The following is a 27,127-nucleotide window of genomic DNA, read 5'->3' as shown; positions in this document are numbered from 1 at the left end:
TGTCTTATAACCAGAAGAAAGTGGACCAACACGGACACATTAAATTTTCTAATAATGACGGCAATTGTTTATAAAACGAAAAGACTAACAAGTTTTCCCCCGATTAATTATATATCTTTAATGTTATAAAAATGTTTAAGTTTACTTCACATCATCAATAAAGTTATTAAAATAGATGTATGTCATTATGAGTTATCTTAAATCTTAACAACATCGTGTTGGTACACTTCGATTTTTTTGGTAATTAGAAAGACCGGAGAACGTAAACATTCTTCAATGTACCGACGGGGCAAAGCCAGGAAAGGCTATAAAACGAAAGAGATCAAATGATGACGTTTCTGAACAAACAAAAAATCCGAGGTAACCAGGACCAGAGGGTTTCGGATCTCCTGTAGTTGGAAGAATGACCGTCATCCTTAATAAATAAACTCATACTACAACAACCTGTTGATGGATAAGTTGAGATATATTGATGATAAAAGTAAATTAAATTTGTATAAAGGACTTGATCCAAATCTATTGATCAAACCTTACCTCTCTAACTAAAACTATAAATTTAGAAAATTAATTACAAAACTTACAATCAGTGACCATTCATTTATTAATTAAAAAAGAAAGGCATTTTCAAATTCCTCACTTTGCAAAAAACTCAAAGTACTAGATGATGAAAAACATTTATTAATAAATTGTTCTCACAATTCAAATATTAGATTAACATATTTTAATTGCATTAACAAAGAAAATAATTCATTTGCTAATCTCACTAACAATGACACATTTTTATACTTTAACTTAACCCATCAACACCAACAACACAAGTGAAAAAACTATTATCCTTTATAAAAAAAAGTCAATGGAACTGAGGACAGGGGACCCTTTAATATTTACCTGAATTAGTATATATATATATATATATATATATTGAGTAACTTATAATTTATTGTCTTTATTTGTTTTTGTTGTTCTTATATGTCACAAACTAAAGTTTATATATGGCAATAAAACTTTGAATTGAACTGAATTCTTAGTGTTTAGCACGTACTGCAAAGAAAATAACAAAACCAATTTTGCTAAAGGGATGTTTAAATTAAAACTAAAGCAATTATTAAAAGACTATGAGGAATAAAAAAACTATAAATTACTTGGAAACTCTGACATTGTTTTTGTTATGAACTTATCATGACTAAAAATTAACAGTGTAGGAAGTTTTCCTTGTTTAATAATTTTTTGCAAATGTAAAATCCTTAAAATTAGCTAAAAAAAAAATATTTTTTAACCAGCTTAAACCCTTTCAGGTGTGCTCAAAATGCAGGATTTTGCATCTAAGATTTCAAAATTTTTTGGGGGGGCATGCCCCCAAACCCCCCTAGCTGGTTCAGGTCGCTTCGCGACCCTCACCGGTGTCGGACTAGTGGAAATTATTCAGGACTAGTAAATTTAAATAATTACTAGTCCAGTGGACTAGTACTCTCAAAAGTTTTTGGTGCAGACTGCTAACCAAAGATCTTACCCTTGGCTACACACTCAATGGAATCCGCTGTAAACCCTTTAATCCCATAGCTTAACTCTTGAAGTGTAAAAAAATGTTTATTACACTTTATGCAACTGAAGGGTAACTGGTTTTTATCATGAATTGATATATAGTAGCCACAGGAGTAAAAAAGGAATATTCAGTAGAACCAGGTGCTCCGCAGGGCACAGCTTTATACGACCGCAGAGGTCGAACCTTGAACAGTTGGGGCAAGTATGGACAAAACATTCAAGCGTGATACAGCTCTGAATTTGGATTGTGATCAAATTTTTGACATTACATGGTTTTTTTTTACACAAAACAAATGTCAAGATTTTAAAAATCAATTAAAGATTTCTTCTTCAAACTTTTTAAATCTAAAATTAAATAGTTGACACAGCATAGGTTTCTGACACAGAATGAATGTGGTCTAATGAACTTAAAAGTTTTTTTTGCCTTTGAGCAATTCACTATGCTGTTGAATATTAATCCTCTCAAAAAAATGTTTGAAGAAATTTTCTTTTTATTTATGAAATCTGAAATGAGAAAAATTTTAAACCCCCCTTTTTTTCACATCCCCGTTTCCCTTTTTCCAAAACTGATATCAATTCAAATTTCTAATGGAGTTTGCAACAATAACTACTCTTTTAAATACATCATAAAATATTAAAATGTAAAATAAAGTGCTTGTTATCACTGAATGGTAAAGATTGGTTGGTAGTAAAAGTGAATATACATTGTTTATTGTATAAAACAATAAAAAAAACTTCATCAGCAACATTTTATATTGGCAAATTTCCAATGAAGTTATTTACATAAAGTTATTGGCAAATAAAAATAGAAAATGACATCATAGTCATGTCTGGCAAATGTCCAACATACATTATCTAAAAACATTTTAGATAAGATAAGGAAAAAAAGCTTCATCAGCAACATTTTATATTGGCAAATTTCCAATGAAGTTATTTACATAAAGTTATTGGCAAATAAAAATAGAAAATGACATCATAGTCATGTCTGGCAAATTTCCAACATATATTATCAACTACTATTCTATACAAAGAAAGATAACTCCAATTGAAAATTAATTGCTATTGCACAATATTGTGCAATTAGATATTTCTTGCTATTGTGCAATACTGTGTAATTGAAAATTTCCTGCTATTGCACAATACTTGATATGGAATCCTGATTTGGACCAACTTGAAAACTGGGCCCATAATCAAAAATCAAAGTACATATTTAGATAAAGCATATCAAATAAGCCCAAGAATTTAATTTTTGTTAAAATCAAACTTAGTTTAATTTTGGACCCTTTGGACCTTAATGTAGACCAATTTGAAAACGGGACCAAAAATTAAGAATCTACATACACAGTTAGATTTGGCATATCAAAGAACCCATTTATTCAATTTTTGATGAAATCAAACAAAGTTTAATTTTGGACCCCCATTTGGACCAACTTAAAAACTAGGCCAACAATTAAAAATCTAAGTACATTTTTAAATTCAGCATATCAAAGAACCCCAAGGATTCAATTTTTGTTAAAATCAAACTAAGTTTAATTTTGGACCCTTTGGACCTTAATGTAGACCAATTTGAAAACGGGACCAAAAATTAAGAATCTACATACATAGTTAGATTCGGCATATCAAAGAACCCCAATTATTCAATTTTTGATGAAATCACACAAAGTTCAATTTTGGACCCTTTGGACCCCTTATTCCTAAACTGTTGGGACCAAAACTCCCAAAATCAAACCCAACCTTCCTTTTATGGTCATAAACCTTGTGTTTAAATTTCATTGATTTCTATTTACTTATACTAAAGTTATTGTGCGAAAACCAAGAATAATGCTTATTTGGGCCCTTTTTTGGCCCTTAATTCCTAAACTGTTGGAACCAAAACTCCCAAAATCAATCCCAACCTTCCTTTTGTGGTCATAAACCTTGTGTCAAAATTTCATAGATTTCTATTCACTTAAACTAAAGTTATAGTGCGAAAACCAAGAAAATGCTTATTTGGGCCCTTTTTGGCCCCTAATTCCTAAAATGTTGGGACCAAAACTCCCAAAATCGATCCCAACCTTCCTTTTGTGGTCATAAACCTTGTGTTAAAATTTCATTGATTTCTATTCACTTTTACTAAAGTTAGAGTGCGAAAACTAAAAGTATTCGGTCGACGACGACGACGCCAACGTGATAGCAATATACGACCAAAAAATTAAAATTTTTGCGGTCGTATAAAAAGAAACCATAAAACTACGTTCACATATTTGCTCATGAAAAATTTTCATGACAGGTAGACAGATACCACTTTTCTATATTAGATATTTTATAATTGGATTGAAAGGAGATGTGGGGGTGTTATTGAGACAGCGACCCAAAGACACTTAAACCCTTTAATCCCAAAGCTTAACTCTTGAGGTGTAAAAAAACATTTATTACACTTTATGCAACTGAAGGGTAACTGGTTTTTATCATGAATTGATATATAGTAGCCACAGGAGTAAACTAGAGGCTCTAAAGAGCCTGTGTCGCTCACCTTGGTCTTGTGCATATTAAACAATGGACACGGATAAATTCATGACATAATTGTGTTTTGGTGATAGCGATGTGTTTGTAGATCTTACTTTACTGAACATTCTTGTTGCTACAATTATCTCTATCTATAATGAACTTGGCCCAGTAATTACAGTGGAAAATATTTTCTAAAAATTTACAAAAATTTATGAAAAATGTTTAAAATTAACTATAAAGGGCAATAACTCCTTAAGAGGTCAATTGACTATTTTGGTCATGTAAACTTATTTGTAGATCTTATTTTGCTGAACGTTATTGCTGTATACAGTTTATCTCTATCTATAATAATATTCAAGATAATAACAAACTAGAGGCTCTAAAGAGCCTGTGTCGCTCACCTTGGTCTATGTGCATATTAAACAAAGGACACAAATGGATTCATGACAAAATTGTATTTTGGTGATGGTGATGTGTTTGAAGTTCTTACTTTCTGAACGATTTTGCTTCTTACAATATTATCTATAATGAACTTTGCCCATTAGTAACAGAGAACTATATTTGGTAAAAATTTACATAAATTTACCAAATTAATGAAAATTGTTAAAAATTGACTATAAAGGGCAATAACTCCTTAAGGGGTCAATTGACCATTAAGGTCATGTTGACTTATTTGTAGATCTTACTTTGCTGAACATTATTGCTGTTTACAGTTTATCGCTATCTATAATAGTATTCAAGATAACCAAAAACGGCAAAATTTCTTTAAAAATTACCATTTGGAGGGCAGCAACCCAACAACCAGTTGTCCAATTCATCTGAAAAATTCAGGGCAGATAGATATTGACTTGATTAACAAATTAACTTCTTGTCAGATTTGCTCTAAATGCTTTGGTTTCATAGTTATAAGCCAAAAACTGCATTTTACCCCTATGTTTTATTTTTAGCTGTGGCGGCCATCTTAGTTGGTTGACCAAGTCATGCCACACATTTTTTAAACTAGATACCCCAAAGATGATTGTGGCCAAGTTTGGATTAGTTTGGCCCAGTAGTTTCAGAGGAGAAGATTTTTGTAAAAGATTACTTTAATTTACGAAAAATGGTTAAAAATTTACTATAAAGGGCAATAACTCCTAAACAGGTCAACTGACCATTTTCGTCATGTTGACCTTTTTGTAGATCTTACTTTGATGAACATTATTGCTGTTTACAGTTTATCTCTATCTATAATAATATTCAAGATAATAACCAAAAACAGCAAAATTTCCTCAAAATTACCAATTCAGGGGCAGCAACCCAACAACGGGTTGACTGATTCAACTGAAAATTTCAGGGCAGATAGATATTGACTTGATTAACAATTTAACTTCTTGTCAGATTTGCTCTAAATGCTTTGGTTTCATAGTTATAAGCCAAAAACTGCATTTTACCCCTATGTTCTATTTTTAGCTGTGGCGACCATCTTAGTTGGTTGACCAGGTCACGCCACACATTTTTTAAACTAGATACCCCAAAGATGATTGTGGCCAAGTTTGGATTAATTTGGCCCAGTAGTTTCAGAGGAGAAGATTTTTGTAAAAGATTACTTTAATTTACAAAAAATGGTTAAAAATTGACTATAAAGGGCAATAACTCCTACACAGGTCAACTGACCATTTTGGTCATGTTGACTTATTTGTAGATCTTACTGTGCTGAACATTATTGCTTTTTACAGTTTATCTCTATCTATAATAATATTCAAGATAATAACCAAAAAACAGCAAAATTTCCTCAAAATTACCAATTCAGGGGCAGCAACCCAACAACCGATTGACCGATTCATCTGAAAATTTCAGGGCAGATAGATCTTGACCTAATAAACATTTTTATCCCATGTCAGATTTCCTCAAAATGCTTTGGTTTTTGAGTTATAAGCCAAAAACTGCATTTTACCCCTATGTTCTATTTTTAGCCGTGGCGGCCATCTTGGTTGGTTGACCAGGTCACGCCACACATTTTTTAAACTAAATACCCCAAAGATGATTGTGGCCAAGTTTGGATTAATTTGGCCCAGTAGTTTCAGAGGAGAAGATTTTTGTAAAAGATTACTTTAATTTACGAAAAATGGTTAAAAATTGACTATAAAGGGCAATAACTCCTAAACGGGTCAACTGACCATTTTGGTCATGTTGACTTATTTGTAGATCTTACTTTGCTGAACATTATTGTTGTTTACAGTTTATCTCTATCTATAATAATATTCAAGATAATAACCAAAAACAGCAAAATTTCCTCAAAATTACCAATTCAGGGGCAGTAACCCAACAACCGATTGACCGATTCATCTGAAAATTTCAGGGCAGATAGATCTTGACCTGATAAACATTTTTACCCCGTCAGATTTGCTCTAAATGCTTTGGTTTTTGAGTTATAAGCCAAAAACTGCATTTTACCCCTATGTTCTATTTTTAGCCGTGGCGGCCATCTTGGTTGGTTGACCGGGTCACGCCACACATTTTTTAAACTAGATACCCCAATGATGATTGTGGCCAAGTTTGGTTTGATTTGGCCCAGTAGTTTCAGAGGAGAAGATTTTTGTAAAAGTTAACGACGACGGACGACGACGGACGACGGACGACGACGACGGACGCCGGACGCAAAGTGATGGGAATAGCTCACTTGGCCCTTCGGGCCAGGTGAGCTAAAAACGGCAAAATTTCCTTAAAATTACCAATTCAGGACAGTAACCTAACAACGGGTTGTCCGATCCATGTGAAAACATCAGGGCAGATAGATCTTGACCTGATAAACAATTAAACCCTGTCAGATTTTCTCTTAATGCTTCGGTTTTTGAGTTATTAGCCAAAAACTGCATTTTACCCCTATGTTCTATTATTAGCCGTGGCAGCCATTTTGGTTGATTTGCCAGGTCACGCCACACATTTTTTAAACAAGTTACCCCAATGATGATTGTGGCCAAGTTTAGTTTAATTTGGCCTAGTAGTTTCAGAGAAGAAGATTTTTGTAAAAGATTACTAAGATTTACGAAAAAATGGTTAAAAATTGACTATAAAGGGCAATAACTCCTTCAGGGGTCAACTGACCATTTTGGTCATGTGACTTATTTGTAAATCTTACTTTGCTGAACATTATTGCTGTTTACAGTTTATCTCTATCTATAATAATATTCAAGATAATAACCAAAAACAGCAAAATTTCCATTAAATTACCAATTCAGGGGCAGCAACCCAACAACAGGTTGTCCGATTCATCTGAAAATTTCAGGACAGATAGATCTTGACCTGATAAACACTTTTACTACATGTCAGATTTGCTCTAAATACTTTAGTTTTTGAGTTATAAGCCAAAAACTGCATTTTACCCCTATGTTCTATTTTTAGCCATGGCGGCCATCTTGGTTGGTTGGCCGAGTCACGCCACACATTTTTTAAACTAGATACCCCAATAATGATTGTGGCCAAGTTTGGTTTAATCTGGCCCAGTAGTTTCAGAGGAGAAGATTTTTGTAAAAGTTAACGAAGACGGACGACGATGACGACGGACGACGGAAGCCAAGTGATGGGAAAAGCTCACTTGGCCCTTCAGGCCAGGTGAGCTAAAAAGGAATATTCAGTAGAAAAAGAAACCATACATACGGAATATTGTACGTAAGTCTATCTGTATGATCAGCCAGCGATGTCTCTCTAGATGTGAACCAAATAATGTAAAGACAGATGTCATCTCTCCAGGTTCTGTGAGGATACCATACACACGAATCTTCTCTGTGTGGAACTTATAGGTTACCCACGTTTCTCCTTCATTCCAAGAGTAACTGTAATATTAAAATAGATAATATATACACAAATTACTTATCTGTAGAAGTAGCATGCTTACACACATATATTTGAAGCATAATATTGTCTTGTTTTCATGTGAGTGCATGTGCTTTGCATCTGAAATACCTAATATTAATGATTAAAGTGCATTCTATGATAGATATAGGAAGATGTGGTGTGAGTGCCAATGAGACAACTCTCCATCCAAACAACAATTTAAAAAAGTTAACCATTATAGGTCAATGTACGGCCTTCAACACAGAGCCTTGGCTCATACCAAACAACAAGCTATAAAGGGGCCCAAAATTACCTGGTTAAAATTTGTATTAAAGATACCACAATTTTTTAAAATAAAATTTTTGAACCAACTGAACCATATAGGTCTTCAGTAATTCAGTGGTTTTTGTTTATTTATGTGTTACATATTTTTTTTTGTTCACTTTTTGTACATAAATGACCCCTTACATTTCTCCTTATAATTGTTTTACATTTGTAATTTCAGGCCTTTTATAGCTGACTATACGGTATGAGCTTTGCTCATTGTTGAAGGCCTTACAGTGACCGATAGTTGTTAATTTTTGTGTCATTTGGTCTCTTGTAGAGAGTTGTCTCATTGGCAATTATACCACATCTTCTTTTTTATACTTATTCCCTGAGACAAAAACAGAAACCATCAATATATACTTGTTTATCGAAAAGTAAAATTATTCTAGAATTCTTGCTGTGTACGTGGATCAGAGATCTGCTGTGTTATACTTACAACAACTCGTCTGTGGTTCTGAACTGTGGAACAGATATGATGAGTCCTCCATGATCACCCATAGCATAATACTGGTTACCTTCTAAAACCTATAATATAATATAAACATTTACATAACATTTATCTAAAGGAGGGAGAAAAATGCATAAAATTTTGACAGTAATTTTGGATATCAAGCCAAATAGTATAATTTTTACACAAATGTGCAAACTTGAGCATAGAAATGAATAAGTCTTTTATTTAGAGAGATAACAAGAGCACTGACATCCATTTCTATTTTTTTTAATTTAAAGCTATATACCCAAAATTATTATTCAAAATTATATCTTTAGAATTCTTTCTTTTTATTACATATCTCATGAATATTCTTTAATGAATTCTACAAAAGAAAAGAATTTTGCAAGAGATGTAACTTGATGCTATGAATTTTTTATATCTTTTGAAATAGATGATACGAACCACATTCTATTCAAGTAAAGTCAAACCCACATATAAAGTAAACGTTGAGCTTACTATATTAGAGAAGTGATATTTTTACTGAGATTCAAAATGCGTAAATATTACCATAGCATGACAAGCAAACAATGATTCGAAAGGATTTCCCTTAATAACAGGTTTGACTATAAAGTGGTAAAAAAGCCTTGTTTTAAACTGACCTGTCTCCAAGTGTACCCGGCATTGGAAGATAAAAACATATCAGGATCATGCTTGAGGTTAGTACCAGTAACCCCCATACCAACCACAAGGCCTGGAGCAGACGTCTTGGACATGATGTTAGAGGCACGACTTCCTGGATATAGTCGACTGAATTCCTGAGTTAGATGGAGCGAACAGTTCTGAAACTAAATAGCAAAAACAATAAATTATACAGACAAAAAAACTCTTGTCACCAGTTAAACTCAATTTGGAACAGTAGAACTACTGATGGACACATTAGTTATTTCTAAACTACAGTTAATTGAAATATTGAATTCTTTTTTTATAATATATGAGACAGGGGCTAACTGATCAGCTCCAAAAGGTTTTATTTTTTTACAAGTGGATTTTCAAAGTTTTTGGTCATAACTGTATGTTCAACAATCAGATATACACATTTGAGGAAAATCAAACACCATTTTGGTGTTATCTTATACAAATTATACAATTCAGAAGATCTTGCTCCTTTAAAATATTAAAGGAAAATTTAAAAAAAATAAATTTTGCCACGATGTTGCTAAGTTTTACCAAGTCTACAGTTTTTACATATAGACTCAAATCAATACAATTTATGCAAAACTCAGAATCATATTACTTTAGTCCTATCCATTGTAACATATGCTGTTTCGACAAACAAATATTGTTACTATAGTAATTGCATGCTATAGCATACAGAATTTTATACATGCACTGATTGTACAATAAACCATAAACATGACATACTAATATGGCAAAACATTTAATATCATGCTTATTAAACACAACCAACATTTACACATTAAAACCATTCTGTAGCTATGGTTACATGAAGACTTATTTCTAATTGTAAATCAAATGCTATTCAATTGAATTATTTCATACAGCAGACTTCAAATTCTTATGCAATTATTAACATGAAACTTTTAAAATGTTTACTTGAAATTGATAACAGGCACATATGAATTTGTAGTGTGTAAAAAAAATGCTTTAAATGTCTAGTAGTACCAGAAACAGAGAGCTAGTATGAACATTATCCCTATTACAGCATGTACTGAGACGTCAAAAAATTTCATGGGAACTTTTGTCGTGCCCATCAATGGTGGACAACTAGTGATAAGGTGCATTTTGGGTCTAAAATTGAAATGATATTTTTTTCATATGATGATCCAGCCAGAACTTTTGTTGATGAAATTTTACACATAACGATCTTACAGAACAATATGCCTTGCATTTAGTATAATTAATACAATGTTCATTCATACATTAAATAATTATGTAAATTTAATAGTTACAATAGTTCTTGGGGAAAATATTAAGTTTCATTGAAATTTATTAATATGTAAATAATTATCTACCCAATAAAACATGCTATGAAATTATAAACATATACAAAGGACAGCATGAACATACATGACATATACAGACAGACACACTGGAGATAAAACATACTAATGGGTCTGATGAAAACCTAGCATTACCTTGTACATCTTTTTGTTTTTATTTTGCTAAAACATAGATTTAAATTTATTTGAATGAGTTTCTTAACAAAAAAACATTTTCTATCTTGTCTTAATTCCAATTAAAATTCTAAAATTACTAAAAAATGATTAAATTCTGATATAATCTCATATCTCTCAACAAACCCATCCTTAAAAGAAAAACAAATGTCTTTCCTTGAACAAATTTCAAATAAACATGAGTGAAAATGTATATTTTTGAAAGACAGACCATTACTTATGTGATCAATATATAATAATGTGTTGTATATTTACCTTTGAACAATTAGAAGGATGACCTTGGGCATCTTCTAAGGGTGGTGTCAGAGGAACCCAAGTTCCACCTTTATCGAAGGTTATCAATGACCTTTGACCCTCAATAGTAAGTACAGAGGTATTTGTCTGAACGTTAGCAATGTAAACTCCTCTCAAGGCGGATACCTTAGTCAAATCAACAAATGGGTCTTTAGCAAAATATCTACAAAATAAAGTTCAAGTTTTATATAAGTTCCATGTAAGTAACATATTTGGTTAAAACATGAGTGCTATGATTTTTTTATGTATTTTTTCAGCCATTTTAATACTTGTGACAAATAGATAGTGTTTGACACATTCAATTAATTTGGAAAATTATATATATATCTACATAATAATTGTCTTACAGTCTTAGCTTAGAAGGATGTTGATCAAAATGTTCCACTAGTTTATTATTTTAACATTTTCACAAAAAACTAGAAATAGATATACATAATAACTTTTTTTTTAAATTTCGTTGGTTTTTTGCATAGACAGATTTTTATCATTTTATTTTATATAAAGTTAATTTTTATTGTAATTTCATCCTTTCCCCAGTCCCATTATTTTTTAAACATTCTACTCTTCACACCAGAAATGAATTTGTTAAAGCATATTATCTTATATACAAGTTTCCTCTGCATTCATACAATAAAATAGACTTTCTAAATTTCACAACTTTTGAACAACTTTTAGCATACAAACCTGAGCCAAGAACCCTTGTTTGCTCCTTTAGGGTTATAGTAAATGATATTTTCCAGTGATAATGAATATTTAGAGCCTGTTACATCAGAGATATACAGGTTTGTACTGGTCTGGTTGTGTTGTACACACAGGAACACTTGATCCTCAGTGGCATCAGCAACAAAATAATCCTACAAATATAACACATGTTAAAAAGTATAGTTAATCTTTTTTTGAGACAGATAGAAATCAATCTGGTATACTGTAAATCTAGAAATGATTGCAATGTTTTATTTTTGTGAAAAATGTGACAGGGATATAATTGCAATAATATAAACTCACATTTTGTAATTTTCAATATGAATTAAACAGGATTTTTTTAATTAAAGAGCAGATTGCTCTGAGGGATACGATTGCCATTGTTTTCATTGACACATGTGTACATGTAGCTGGATAATATTATTTTCAAAACTAATTCAACTGCACATGTAAAATGTAATTTACGTTATCTGAATAGTTACAAAATAGCCAAAGCCCAGTTAAAAGTGTGTGACAATGTACTTAGGCCTATTGTGTTTTATTTTTGTACTGTCAATTCCAAGTTTACTTTCCACAGCAGTCACTGAGACTCAGAGTGAGAGAAGTATTTCACTTCGTATCTTATCATCAATTTTCCTACGTTAATTCTAGGAGGAACCCCATTCCTATCTCTTTAAATATTTAATTTCCTTTGGGTCAGTGATCATGACTCCTTTCCGTATACATTCCTCGGTTTAAATTGCGATCCTTTTAATATAAAACGACGTTTATCGACAGAATGTGTTAATTTTTCTCAACGTAATGTTTTGATGCAGAATTCACGGAAGTGACTTCCGGAAGGGAGACAACTCGAAACGACTCCATTTCGCCTGAAGGGGTGTTGAAAATAAACCTGAACGATGTGGACTAATTCATTTTAATTTAAATGATGCATATAATCTAAAATTATGCAACAACAATAACCCTCAATAGCAGACATACATAGAAAGGATCCCATGAGTTATAAATAAATCAATCGAGTGGGGAATCTAGAGCAACCATTTAACCTAGTACCCCTTGAAGTCAAGAAAACTATACGCATGCGCATAATTACCTAAACAAACCCTGTAGTAAGAACGTATATATTAAACCTAAATGGTTCTCTATTTTTAATGGAAGTACAATATCAATTATCAGTTTAAAAACAGTGACATATGAGTAAAACTCCACTTCAGTTCTTATATGACAGAAATAGATTTATCGGAATGCAGAGAACTCTCACATTTTTATCACAACTGGGGAATTCCCTCTGACGTGTTTCTAAATTTATAAAAACACTAAATATAAATACGACTTGATTCTGATTTTCCGTGTTGTTAAAAACACGCATATAAGGCAAGGGAAATATCAAACATAAAAATTATGAAAAGAACATTATAGGAAAGTTGTTTAAGTTCAATCCCTTTGTTTGTTTTTACCGTTTAAACCAAGACAATCATAAGAATCTGAGATGGTCCTTAATGTTTAGAATAAAACGGTTGACGTGAGGGAATTGTCCTGAGCCACTGGTATAAGTCTACAGATTGCTTGAAAGCAATCGTATCCCAAAAATCACATTTTAGTCTAAAATGCCAAAATCGCAACAATAAACATGATAAATGCATGCAACAATTTCTGAATTTACAGTATTTTTAAATCTTTTTTCTTGTTAAATTGATGTTAAATCATCATTTGAGCTGCTATGGATAGAAATCAATGCATACATTAACCTATTTTGGGTATAAGTTAAGTTGGTAACTGTTTGAAAATTAATTGATATAAGTACCCTACAAAAAAGACCAACATGTATCTTTATTTTCATCTAATGTCCCAAAATCAATCAAAAGTCTTATACATGTATATGTATACATGTACTCGCATTAGGTCTATCTGACACACCTGATTCATTCAATCTACAGTAATACTTTCATTCTGGTTGACTTTAATGTTTCAATTGGTCTTTTAATTAATCATGAATGATTCATTTAACATACTATTTCATTCTTATTATGATATCACCTAAATGTTCATGAAGAAAATTATTCCAGATAGGAAGATGTTTACAGAAGGTTCTAAATTCACAAAATAAAGAAAAAACATGAATTAGAATAACACAATTATATCTCAAAATAAACAACAGTACAAAATACACAGATGACATTAAGAATAACAATACAATATACTGACCAGTCTTGCATATCTGTTACCAAACTGTGCATTGACAAATTTTCCTCTTTTGTAGGATACCCACAACTGTAGGGTGTTACCTGTACCTCCTAATAATCTCTGGAAAATGAAACAGACAAAATTAACACTGATAACTGCTTAAATTGTTAATGTTTATAATGGTAACTGCTTAAATTGTTAATGTTTATAATGGTAACAACTATAAACAGGAATTGTGGTTCATTTGTATTTTTTGGAGTTCTGAGGATTTTGCTGAACTTGTAATCATCATTGTTTATGGGCCAGATGAAGCCTACCTATGGGTTAAGATTTTCTCACTGCATTGAAGACAAAGTAGTGGCCTTATGCTGTTTTCTACTCTTTAGTACGGTTGTCGTCTTTTTGACACATTCCCCATTTCAATTCTCATTTTAAGACTAACAATAATAACTGCTTAAAAAACTTACAACAGCTTAAAGTGACTATGTTAACACGCATAATATAGTTTATCTTCATAATAAAAAAAATATATAATAAGCCATTAACTATTGAAACTTACAACTTTCTTTACAGCAAACATGTATTGTCCTATCATTTGGAAATCTTCAACATCCATCATCAAAGGCTGAGCATCTTGGACGAAGAAATCAGAACTTTTAACGATCGAGCTTCCTCCATCCATCTGTACTCTCTCAACATAGATATCATTTGGTTTGTCATAATCTTTATTACCCCTGAAAAATACATAATGTCATGTATCTTAACAATCTTTAAAATAATTTAAATATTACCATTAAAATAATCTACTTTTGATAAAGAGATCAGTAGTACTATCCATGGCAGATATATCATATCTAAATGGTTTAATACAGCCTTATTGTCTTTTTCCCTAAATTCAAAATTACAAGCTATGATTACGTGCTGAATAGCAAAGGCATATGTATGTAACAATAACATAGAGAAATCAAAGTGTTGAAAGCACTGAACGGTAAACATTGCTGCAATTAATCACTTTTAGGTAGAATTTAATATATTGCATTGGTTGTAGTTGATTTAACAGCAATTCTAGACAAAGGAAGACAACTCCAATTTTTTTAAGATGATTTTAACAATGACATCATTCTATTTATAGAACAGATATCAGATTCCTGCACCTTGCAAAAGTTATGTAATTTACTTGACAAGTGAAACATCATTTTGTGCATCGATACATTTCTGGAAATGTTCATGGATAGGATGTATAGAATGTAATGATCAATGCACCATATTTTGTGTATCAAAAAAGGCAGTGATAAGCCTTGGAACATTAAGATATCAAGTCAGTCCCATAAGGTTTTGATTGCTTTTTATGCAATCTTTACCTCAAAATAGCAAAGGAAGGTGTTGATTGGTGTTTTAGAAAAAGGAGAGTGTTATTAATTTCTTTATATAGGGAAGGAGTGAATAAATAGAATAATTTAAATGATGATATACATCTATTGCTACTAAATAATAAAGTTTTCCACAGCTTTGAATAAAAGTGTATTTTGATCTACTGTAAGTCTATCAAGGCCAAAAAGTAAAACATTAGTGGAAATTCTGATAGGAATCTGTAGGTTGTGAATGTGTCTTTGGAAAGGTACATTACATATTTTGCATTTTAAAAAATAATGTTTCGTTGTTTCATAACATACGTTCAATCAAATTGATGTTTAGATGTTTAGGATCAATTTTGGTGGTATAACAGCCTTCACTAAAAAATAACACTTTGATGTTGTTTTCATGAATTATGTACTTTCATGAAATAATACTTGAGTTTTCTTTTCTAAGACAAAACATTATTGCTTTTAAAAATTGCAAAGTTCCATGATTGAGATACATGTATATATATATTTTTTGGTCATCAGTCCATTTTGACTTGTATATGAGTACTTTGACATTACTAATCACACCATTATATTGCAAGAGGGTATAACGTTACATTAGCTGTGAATGATCATTCAATATTCAGATCTACAACACTTAAAAACTAAACCAAGGAGATAATTTGTTCAATAAACTGCAGTCATAATGGAATATATTTGTAAATGTCAGGCTCATTTGTATTGAAATCAAATTCTAAAATGGTCTTTTCCTATATGTCGTCTAAAATTCTCCATTTCTGGATAAGAACATTTTAAAATCTAGTCTTGGCATGCTCAATACAGATGTATAATCAAATGTTTTTTTCAGGAATAACAATATGACACAAGAATTCTTTTTTAACATGTTAAACATGACTGTCTTTTGTAAGAAATTTACAAAAGTTGACAAAAACTCTGAAGCATATTATTGTTGGAAAAATTACCAATGGAAAGCTTTGACTCCTTCCTGCATCATCCTCCAATTATAGCCAAAATTTGTTGACACGTACAGCTGAAAAACATTGATAGTTATAATACTGGCAAATAGTTGCTAACTTCTACGTCATTTTGGTCTCTTTTCTAGCTACAAATGTGTTAAATTCAGTTGTTTCAAAAATAATAGTTTAAAACTTATTCTGTGGTGAACCTTAGAGCTGCAGCTGGTGGCTTGGTGGTGCCTGTGGCTTTAATTTGATAAATAAAACCAAAATCTACTCCAAACATTATTCTAATAACATGAATTACTTCTAGTGTTTCCCTATAAAAAATATATGTATAGATGAATTTTGTGTTGTTGGGTTGATGTCTGTTTGACATATACCCAATGTTTCTTTATAATAATATATAACATTAATTCACATGACGGTATCATATATTTGAAAACTTTTTGAAAGGTCTTTTTCATAAACTTATAGATTTTGAAATTTTTGAACAAATAAACATTTCAGGTTTTCAGTTGGGTCAATGTTGCTAGGACTTTAGTTTTCTCTAGTTTCTTTGGTTGTTTTTTTTAATTTTTTTACATGGTGCTGTCAGCATGGTCAGTTTGTCATGGACTTATGACATTGAATACATGGAATATCCCTATTGTATCTTCAGTAAAAAAAAATCTCCAAAAATACCAATTACCTATTAGCATGACAGGTATTGTATGCCTCTTTATCTATTGATATAATATTCTTTGAAAAACCAACAAAAAACCAGCATGAGAAAAAAACAATTTCACGAAAATTGGTACCAACAAAAATATTTGAATCTGCAGTATCTGACAATCAATACAGAGTTACCTACCCTTTTCCTAGGTTCTTCTTCATCCATTCCCAGGACAACATTAGGATTAGAGGGGTGTATCTGTATTGTCTTAGGTCTGAAGGGAACAGACAATGTTCTGAAGGTTTTCCCATAGTCTTTTGTTGTGAATGTATAATTGTTGATTATATCTGTAAATATGTACTGAAAAAGAAAAACACATATAACTATATCTAGATATAAGAAGCGGTATGAGTGTCAATGAGACAATTCTCCATCCATATATTTCAGATATATAATGAAAATTCCCATATTCACTTTACGATATAATACAAATGTAATTCACCAAATGAAAATTTTTAAACTGAAAGTGAATTAGTAACAGTGTTTTTGAGAAAGGTTTTGTTATATCTTCAATTACATATATACAATTTATAGCTTGTTGTTCAGTGTGAGCCAAGTCTCCGTGTTGAAGGCCGTACATTGACCTATAATGGTTTACTTTTATAAATTGTTATTTGGATGGAGAGTTGTCTCATTGGCACTCATGCCACATCTTCCTATATCAATGTATTGAATTAATCAACATTTGCATGATTTGTCAGTGGCGGATCCAGGGGGGGGGGGGGTTCCGGCGGTGCGCACCCCCCTTTATTTTTGCCGATCAATGCATTTGTATCGGGACATATGTTTTGCACCCCCCCTGCACCCCCCCTTTGCCCTGGGTTAGCACCCCCCCTTTCGAAAATTCCTGCATCCGCCCCTGTTTGTGGATTCCAGAAATTCAATTTGACAGCTAAAGACATGTCAATTGTAAATTTGACAGTAAATTTTAGCCAATTGTTACATAAGGTCTGCATTACATGTAGAATACTTATTAGTACTATATCATAGAAAGCTCACAATTACTGAAAGCTCACTTGAAGTACTTATATCTACTAGTACTGAATGTATCCCTTGCAAAACTTGTAATATAAGCCATTGTATTACCAATAACATTGGCCACAAGATTTAATACAGAAACACAATATTATCTGAGAAGAAAAATACAATCTTTTGCAATGGCTGTGGTAAAGTTAACCAATTCTATAAATGGTTTGCTTTGACTTATTGCACCTAGACATGCAGCATGGATTTTATACCTATTGATTTTCCAATCCATTAATTTATTAATGATACAGAAAATAATATCCTGTTTTTATTATCAATGTGAACATGAAACTATCCCAACAAAATATTTTGAGTGAGAATGACAATCAATACTGTCTTTTAGCTAATACGTTAATATATTGTAAATCTGTTAACATTAAAATGTCACCAACTTAATTTAACAAAATACTAATGAGTATATGGTCAAATCAATTCACAATGCTTTTTCTGTACCAAATAAATGTCACTGTTTTATCAGTATTCATTATTGAAAATGGAATTAATTTCAACGACAAATATGAACCAATAATAGGAAAATTAAAACTTCAAAACCTTCCTTGTACTTTTCCACATCAGTAAAAGCTTACTACCTCTATTTCTGTTCTTTTTCTTAATGTATTTTCAGAAATTTAAATGTCATTTTTTCATTGCCATATACATTGTACATGCAAAATATTAACCCTCAGTTCCAGTCATGCCAGTAATACAAAATATGTACCCTTACCTGCTTACTTCCAGACATTGATTTTTTGTGGTAATTTTACTTCATTAGGTTAGCTTTACAGACAGGGATTTGGGTAAAACAATCACTTAGCTTTTTAAAAACATACAGGTTGAAGACTACAATTAAGAATATGTTTTTGGAGCTGAATACTTTTTGCTCAAATTAAAAGATAATGAAACATTGTATTTTAAAAAATATCAAAGACAGACAACTCCATATATATCTATATTGAAATAGCCCAGGGCTCTCTTGTTATATTCAAACTACCTTCATCCTGTTCATACCGTACACACATAATCCTTTTGTTTTGGATTTTTCTCATTGTGATATTAAAAATCATGTGTAATACAAGATTTCTTGACAGTGTATAATGTGCAGTTAAGATTTTTCACAGTTATTTTCATTTTTGATTTCCAATATATTAAGATTTTTATTTGTACTTTATATTTATTGAAATCTCAAGGACAGCATGTTATCCAAAATTTCTCCAAGCTGCCAATTCTTGTATATATGCCTCTTGTAACTTTAAAAAAAAAACTAAAGCAAACATATATATACTAGAGCGAATAGTCTTCTGGTACAAAACTTACATGTGAATTTAGGGTTTTACTGTTGAAATAATGATCTATTATAACTTTCTCTCCAGTTGGTATTACTAAATGTCCCGTCACATTTACAAAGCTTTTCCCGTAATCATTTGATACAAATAAGTTACTGCTACTTTTTGAATTGCTTCGAGGATCACGTGACAGGGCGATTATGACATCACTTCCAAGGCCTGCCCAATGCACTATCATCTGTGTGTGGCTGTCATTTAGTTGTGTCTGAAAAAAATAATTTTAAAAGTATAAAATAAACCACAATGTATCTTTCACAAATAAAATAATTTGTAAGCTGCTATCGGTAATGGGTTCTAAAAGATAAGCAAGCAAAGTTTGACAGCAGACCATCAGGAAAAAATATTAAAATTTGCCCTCATAAATTTTACCATCCCCTTTTCATTGCTTTCTTGCAATAATAAGCTTACTGTTTGTGTCATATATGTGCATATGTATGTAATCAGAATATTCCATAGATTTTATATCCAGTATATAAAATGGTAAAATATAATTTCTTTTGGGTGAATCCATGGCAACAATCTGCACTTGTTTGCTATAAAATATTGCAAAAAGGGGGGAAAAGATGTCACATATTTCCCCAAAATTTGGCTAAAAGTAGAATTTCAATCGCTTGAAGTAATACCTTTTCTGAAACTGTGTACATATATCATTCAGTAGATCCAATGAAAATCGTATGTCTTTCATCTCATTTTTTTGTAAAATTGCGTCAAAAACTTTGTGTAGAAAAAAAGTGTTTGTAAACATTACATTAATTTCTGGACCGATGGCCGGTCAAGCTATGAAAATACGGATTGTCAAACAGAAAATAGCCCATAAAACATGTTAAAACAATCTTGATGCTCTTATAAACCATCTTTGAAGGCTAAATTAGTACTCAGCTGTCTAAAAATGAATTTTATTACACAATAACTTTCCTATTTGAAAAATCCACAGGGGCCAAAATGCGAAACTAAACTCCTAACTGTGTATTGCTACCTAAATGCACTATTTTGTGTGTACAAAAAAGCACAGGGAGAGGAGATGGTCTGGTCAAAGCTAACAAGCCAGTGACCAAAGGGGTAAGAAAGCCCTTTTTATTATCTTTACTCCCCAAATAAATATTAAAATGTTTGCTTAACATAGTCATCATTGTTTATAGTCATTGTGATCATGACCTTTCACAGGGTGACCACGGTATCCATAATTTCTTCACTGCAGTGGACATTTTTAAGTTATTATTAGTCTGTTTATTGCTGCTGTGTCCATGACTTTCGACCTTGAGACAAAATAATCAGTGCATATTTCCCTCTAAAGATAATATTATGTTTATTTCTAGTATTTTACAGAAATCAACAGCTTTCCAACAATTTGCAAGCTGATCGATTGTTGGTTGCTTAACATCCAGTGGCAAATATTTCAAGCAAGTTTAGAATGATTTGCAAGAAGAAGATCTAGACTCTTCCAAAGTTTGTTATATATGATTAAAACATCATTCTCTATTAGACTGTTGTTTTAAAAATCTATCAAATGCTTTATTCATATTTCAAGGATATAACCAGTAAATGTAACAGGTGGTGTAAAAATTCATAGAAATATACTACATTTAAATAATATATTGACTGATCAAACGTATTGTAGGGTTCAAGTTCACAAAACAAAAGTACACTTAGTACTAAAAATTAAATTATAGAAAGAATTTTATATTTACAGGTTTCTGTTTATTTCAAATCAATTACACAATTATCATCACACATTCAATTTTTTAAGTCAGTTTAAACACGACAATACACCAAACTAGCAGTACCCTGGAAAATGCTTTATATAAAAGTCTAGGGTTCTGCTAACAAGTTCCCCCACCCCCTTTTCCAAACACACACAGAAAAGTATCAGTGATTCAAAATATTATACATGATATTTTATACCTTTTAACCTCACCAAAGTTCATAAAATGTAATGTTTTAAACATTATCAGAATGTTTTGATATGCTTCAACAACTAAGAAGGACTTTTATATAAAGTACATGAATTTTGAATAACTAGATATTTTTTGTACAAATAAAAAGGTTGATTACACGGAGATATCACTTGTAAACATCCTGGTTGAAATATCAATTTAAATTCTGAAACTAATACATTGTGTTGCGCAAGACCTTTTATAAAGTTAACACGAACTCATTTCATATCTAAATTTAATATGCTAAGTTCTAACCATCCATTTGTTAGTCATGTTAGTAAGTGAAAAAGTAAATGTTATTGGTATTGTAACAAAACAAGTTAATGTTCAATATAATTTAGTTAGAGGCAAAATGATATGAAAATGACCTCTTAAGCATGTTATAGGTGAATATATTATAGATACATTCAACTATCCTTTCCATCAATATGATATTATATCATTAAACAAAATAGATCTTCTTGCTCAATGCTTCACAGGCCTCTACAATAACTTTTTTTTCAACTTGTCCAGTAGGACAAGTACATACCAAAACTTACTTGTCCGAATGAAATGGTTACTTGTCGAAATTTTTTTTTATCAAAAATAACCTTTTTACATCTTTAGTTGATTAAAGGAACAAAACGAATTTAGACAATAGAACAGAATTTGATGTATTTCTTTTGAAATACTTTTCAAAAGTATGAGTCAAGTACAACTGAATCTACATGTAGTCATGTCACAGGACTTTGGTTCTAGTTTTCATCAATGCTGGTCTCATCAGACTCTGCACATGAGGCACCATCTGATAGGCCTGTACACTCATTGGATTTGTATCCTGTTTTTTTTTTCAGTTTAAAAAAAAGTTTATTCAAATGCAATCAATAAAAAGAAGAAGATAAGGTCTGATTGCCAATGAGACAACTCTCTGCAAGGGACCAAATGACACAGAAATTTACAACTATAGGTCACCATATTTCAAGTATTGTTTTTTTCTACTAACTTATGATCCAATATATGGTTTTGTGAATTTTATGGTAAATAAAAAAAATATTTTTGTGATAAATTACCGGTATGGTATTTATTAGAAGGAACAGAATAAGGTAGCAAATGAGGTACTGATTTGTCTTGGTCCCATAATGTCTCCTGCCTTGCCAAACTGTCTTTCAATCATGTCTACTAAATATGTCTCCTACATTGCCAAACTGTCTATTAAACTTGGAGCTAAACCTGTCAAGGTAACGAACTGTCCTGTAAAGTTTCCTTATCTACAAAGCGCATCATTGATTCGGATTAGTAAGACTGGATTCCGAGAATAGTATACCTTTTACCCTTTAAAAAGTACCTGACAAAGAACCAGTTAAAAATTATCAATTGCAAGTAAACATGTTGAAGAAAAAGGTTTTGCATTTGAATAAACAGAATACAGAAACATGTCAAATTAATATTTATTTTCTTGTTTCTTGTTTATAATTACTTTGCTCATCAAAGTTGGAATAAATGTATTTTCTGCAGAATAATTGTACTTGTCCCGACGGACAAGTTTGATACAGCTTTTACTTGTCCGACCTTTTTTCCCTCTTGTACCAGACAATCGGACAAGCGTTATTGTCGAGGCCTGCTTCAGATAGATTGTCATGATTGTAGTTGATTGAAACATAAGAAGATGTGGTATGATTGCCAATGGGATGACTTTCCACCATTTGACATGGTTATTTTTTACTAATGAAAATGTACTTCTACATATATAAGTAAACAAAAATTGTCTTATCGGGGCCTATTATAGCTGACTATGCGGTATGGGCTTTGCTCATTGTTGAAGGCCATACGGTGACCTATAGTTGTTAATGTCTGTGTCATTTTGGTCTTTTGTGGATAGTTGTCTCATTGGCAATCATACCACATCTTCTTTTTTTATAAAATGTGAAATGTTTGACCAATGGGATGTGTATGAAAAAATCCAGGTCTTGTTGATCCTTTTCTTTAAAAAAAAAAGTATATACACTGTTTGTTATACTTTCACTCAATGCAAGCATGAAATATAAATCATGGTGACAAAACATTGTGATTTTTTCTTGTAGAGCATTGGTACATGTATTCCTGATTACCTTTTGAAATATACACTTACACGCGAAACTATGTACATATATGTAGTAACTAAATAGTTAACAAGCTTGCAACTACAAATGTAGATAATGGTGACCAAAGTTTATTGAAATATATTAATTTATAATGTTTATCATAACATCTTAAAAAGAAAATCATGAAAATGTTGTATCACTCTTCATCAAAGATTCCTAAGACATTCAATGCAAAATTAAACAACAGGCTCTGTAAAATGTAGTCAATATGAAGCATAGAATTAATATTGAAAGTTGTATTTCATTTGCATGATTTGAATTACAATACAATGGAAAACCTGTATATATATACAAAAGTTTTAAAATTGATTAAAATGGGGCTCTTACTTACAAACATTACATAAAAGTTCAAACTAAATAAAAGTTCAAACTTTTATTTAGTTTGTGAGTTAATAGGCTTGATTCACACATAAGTAACCTCTAGAAAAATTTGTTTAAATCCTATAATAAACTTCATTCATGATATTTTTTACGTTTTTTATTTATACAGTGCAATTAGTACTGTACAATGATATTGTATGACATCTTTACTTGGAAATTCTTTTTTCTAACTTCCTTGTTTATTATGAAACGATAAATATACTTCAGACTTGGGTGTATCATAAATATTGAGAAATTTTAAATAATAAGGAGGCCTTCTTGACAATTAAATAAACAAAATATATTATGGTTTCATCCTCCACAGTAAGGAAATAATTATTTGAATACAAGTACATGCAAACATTTATATCAGTATATGTACACTTCAATTTCAAATATATCTGGTAAACCTCAACCGATTGTTTAAATTCTGAATAATTTAAGAAACTCTTTGATTACCTCAAATTTGATTTTTGTTAATTGCTTGTTTACTTATTAATATGTTATTCCTTTTTTACAAACTAAGAAGTTTACCCAAGTTCAGGAAGTCAATGCAGTGTACATGTGTGGGATAATCATGTTCAGCAAATGATTGCAGCAAAAGAATACCAATTGTCATACTAAGTAAACTAACCATTAAGCCCTATTTAAAGGGCTTCAAATTTTTTTATACATGCATTTGAATGCACCTGTCCTTAGTCAGGAGCCTGTTGTTCGGTGGTAGTATTTTGTTGCGCTGGTTCATAAGTGTTTCTTGTTTTTCTTTTCTATATTAAAGATAAGACCATTGTTGGTTTTTTTTTCTAATTGTTTTACACTAGTCATTTAGGGGCCCTCTCTAACTTGCTGTTTGGTGTGAGCCAATACTCTGTGCTGAATTCCTAGTTTGACCTGTAATTGTTACTTTCTACACATTGCTACATTACTTAAAATGTAGATGGAGAGTTGTCTCATTGGCACTCACACATTGTACCACTGTCAACATCTTCTTACTCATATGTAAGAATCTTGAATTATACAGTACATACATGTACACATTGTATCATCATTTTGAAACCATCTTAATAAATGGCTTGTAATTATTTTGCCCCACATACGGTACATTTTGTAGGGGCATTATGTTAATTGGTCTGTAATAACCAACTTGTTGTACATGTATTAACCATCCTCCTATAGTTTTTGATGTTTTAGAATTTAAAAAAATTAACAAAGAAGCCATTACACAAGCTGTAGTTTATATTAATCCACAGATAAAGATAAAAAGAAATGTAATCATTGTATTGTAATTAAAATACATTTTTCTGCATTACTTATCTACTTGTATAATGACTTGCTCCATGTTTACTCATGTTAGTAGCAATGTGCAGTTGTAATGAGATCATGGAAAAAGAATTTCCTTTAGGCATGTTAGACATTGTTTAGGTATAAGAGTTTCCATTGGGACTTCTGTTATCCCCAAATAACTACTATAATTTTGTGCCAAATTATTCATTATTTGGCCTGTTGCGTAATAGACCAGTTCCAGGATAGGTAGTTAGTTGAATCTATCATGTGACTTACATCGCCACTTCCATGACTTCCAACACATGTTGAGGGAACGGGTAAAAACACTGTAATCTTATAATGCACAAAATATTACAAAAAATCAAAATCAAATAAAATAGTCACACGTCCTCCTTTAATATGTTTAACAGGTTTAATAAGTAGAAAATGCCATTCTGCCCTATTTTGATTTAAATCCAGTCTAAACAAAAATACCCCTCTATAGACATGATAGAGGGATAATTTTATTCTTCTATACAGGTATAACCACCATATAGAGGGTTTGTTCCCAACCTGTTTAAAAGTGTTATTGGATTTAATAAAACATGTACAAACAAATGAACTTACGGAAAATAAATTATTTCTTGACTAGTTTTCCTGGGGAATGAGGATTTTGAAAATGCTTAAAACTTTAAAAAAAACAAGAATAGAGGCAAATTTGATGCCATGGAAGTATTGTCCAAGATTATACAACATGTACAAGGCACATTGTGTAAAATTGTTAATTACGTAATTAGTTTAACACCATTCAAATCACCTTAAGATACGTCAAGTCTACTAATAAAGAAATAAAATATAAAAGAAAACCTACAACTGTACTGAAATTTGCTGCAATTGTATGCTTAGTTGTTGACCGTCGAAATAAACGATGGTTCCATGTTGAACTTTCTTTTTTAGTCAAAATTTTTGAAAGATCAGCTTCAATAATTCTGGTCCTTTCACCAAACTGATCTTCCAATTTCTGCACTGGAATGTGAAGAGTGTTTGCTTTAAGTCCATATCTTAAACTGTCAACACTAAATTGTTTGTATATCACAAGTAAACATAAACTGATAAAAAGTTTGTGTACATGATCTGCCATTTTTTTGTTTATACTCTTATGAGTTATCTCCCTTCCCGGCAAAACCCAGTGTTGCGTATTCTTCTCCTGCAACAAGGAGCACAAACACTGAGAACTGTGATGGTCGAAAATTTTATTATAAACTTTGTGCACTATTGATTAAATCTTCATATTGTTAAAAACAAAAGTTTTCTTTGACGTTAAATTGCAATTATTCTAAAAATAGATTTCTCAAAAATCATGTGACGGTGACATAAAAATAATAAAATCAAAGTGCGTAAGCTCTTTAAGTCTGTATTAAAATATAACAGTTGTTATCCATTCGTTTGAGCTTTTAATTTTGCCATATGCCTTCCGTTTAGATTTTTCCTCGGATTTCTGTCATTTACTTTTTACATATTTCCTAACAACGCATTTTTTTTTTTTTATCACACAGACTAAAAGCATTCCAAAATCTAATCATGCTTTTTGTCAGTCCGAATTACTTGAATTCCTCATGCTTGCCAGCACCTCGCGACAACTTTTCGCATGTTTACAATAACACATAGGGTGAAAACGAAATATTTAATATGACTGATGGTTTTAAAAACGCAACACTAGCAATCGGCAATCCTCGGGTGACTCCGCTACTCTCCTTCTATCTCAAAGATGAAGTACGGAATCGACCGAGTTGTGACGAATGGCAACACTAGATTATTCTGTTCAGGTATTCCCATTTTCAAATTTTCAAATAGGCAATTTTTGTAACATTTATGTATAATAGAGATAAATTTAACTCATTTCTTAATTCATGTTTGGAAAAAAGGTTTAGCAATTAAGTGATTTACATTTTAGTGCTTCAAATGTTTTTATGCCGTCGATCCTTTGGCATTCCATTATATGTGAAACATTGTTGTCATGAATCTGTCTGCCATGGCATTTGTCGACTCCATTTTAAATAGTTGACTTA

The 27,127-nt window shown here is 31.4% G+C and overlaps 1 protein-coding gene across 4 annotated transcripts in view; it reads right to left on the bottom strand.

Moving 5' to 3' along the window:
• LOC143078994 (sortilin-related receptor-like) overlaps positions 1-26,296 on the bottom strand; it is a 70,903-nt gene extending 44,607 nt beyond the window's left edge. For 2 of the 4 annotated variants that reach the window (XM_076254084.1, XM_076254083.1), the window contains exons 1-11: positions 25,930-26,291; positions 19,353-19,586; positions 17,151-17,312; positions 16,304-16,371; positions 14,537-14,711; positions 13,999-14,097; positions 11,776-11,945; positions 11,053-11,254; positions 9,262-9,447; positions 8,606-8,694; positions 7,666-7,841 (exon numbers count right to left, since the gene is read on the bottom strand). In XM_076254084.1, coding sequence (XP_076110199.1) covers positions 7,666-7,841; positions 8,606-8,694; positions 9,262-9,447; positions 11,053-11,254; positions 11,776-11,945; positions 13,999-14,097; positions 14,537-14,711; positions 16,304-16,371; positions 17,151-17,312; positions 19,353-19,586; positions 25,930-26,199 — 1,831 coding nt within the window. In that variant the 5' untranslated portion in view covers positions 26,200-26,291. Of the gene's footprint in view, positions 1-7,665; positions 7,842-8,605; positions 8,695-9,261; positions 9,448-11,052; positions 11,255-11,775; positions 11,946-13,998; positions 14,098-14,536; positions 14,712-16,303; positions 16,372-17,150; positions 17,313-19,352; positions 19,587-25,929 lie in introns of all 4 variants that reach the window. The other 2 variants (XM_076254086.1, XM_076254085.1) reach the window with 2 other exon arrangements.
• Positions 26,297-27,127: the final 831 nt, after the last annotated feature.

The sequence above is a fragment of the Mytilus galloprovincialis genome, chromosome 6 (assembly GCF_965363235.1).
Source record: "Mytilus galloprovincialis chromosome 6, xbMytGall1.hap1.1, whole genome shotgun sequence".
NCBI lineage: Eukaryota > Metazoa > Mollusca > Bivalvia > Mytilida > Mytilidae > Mytilus > Mytilus galloprovincialis.
This window is presented reverse-complemented; position numbering and strand designations above follow the sequence as displayed.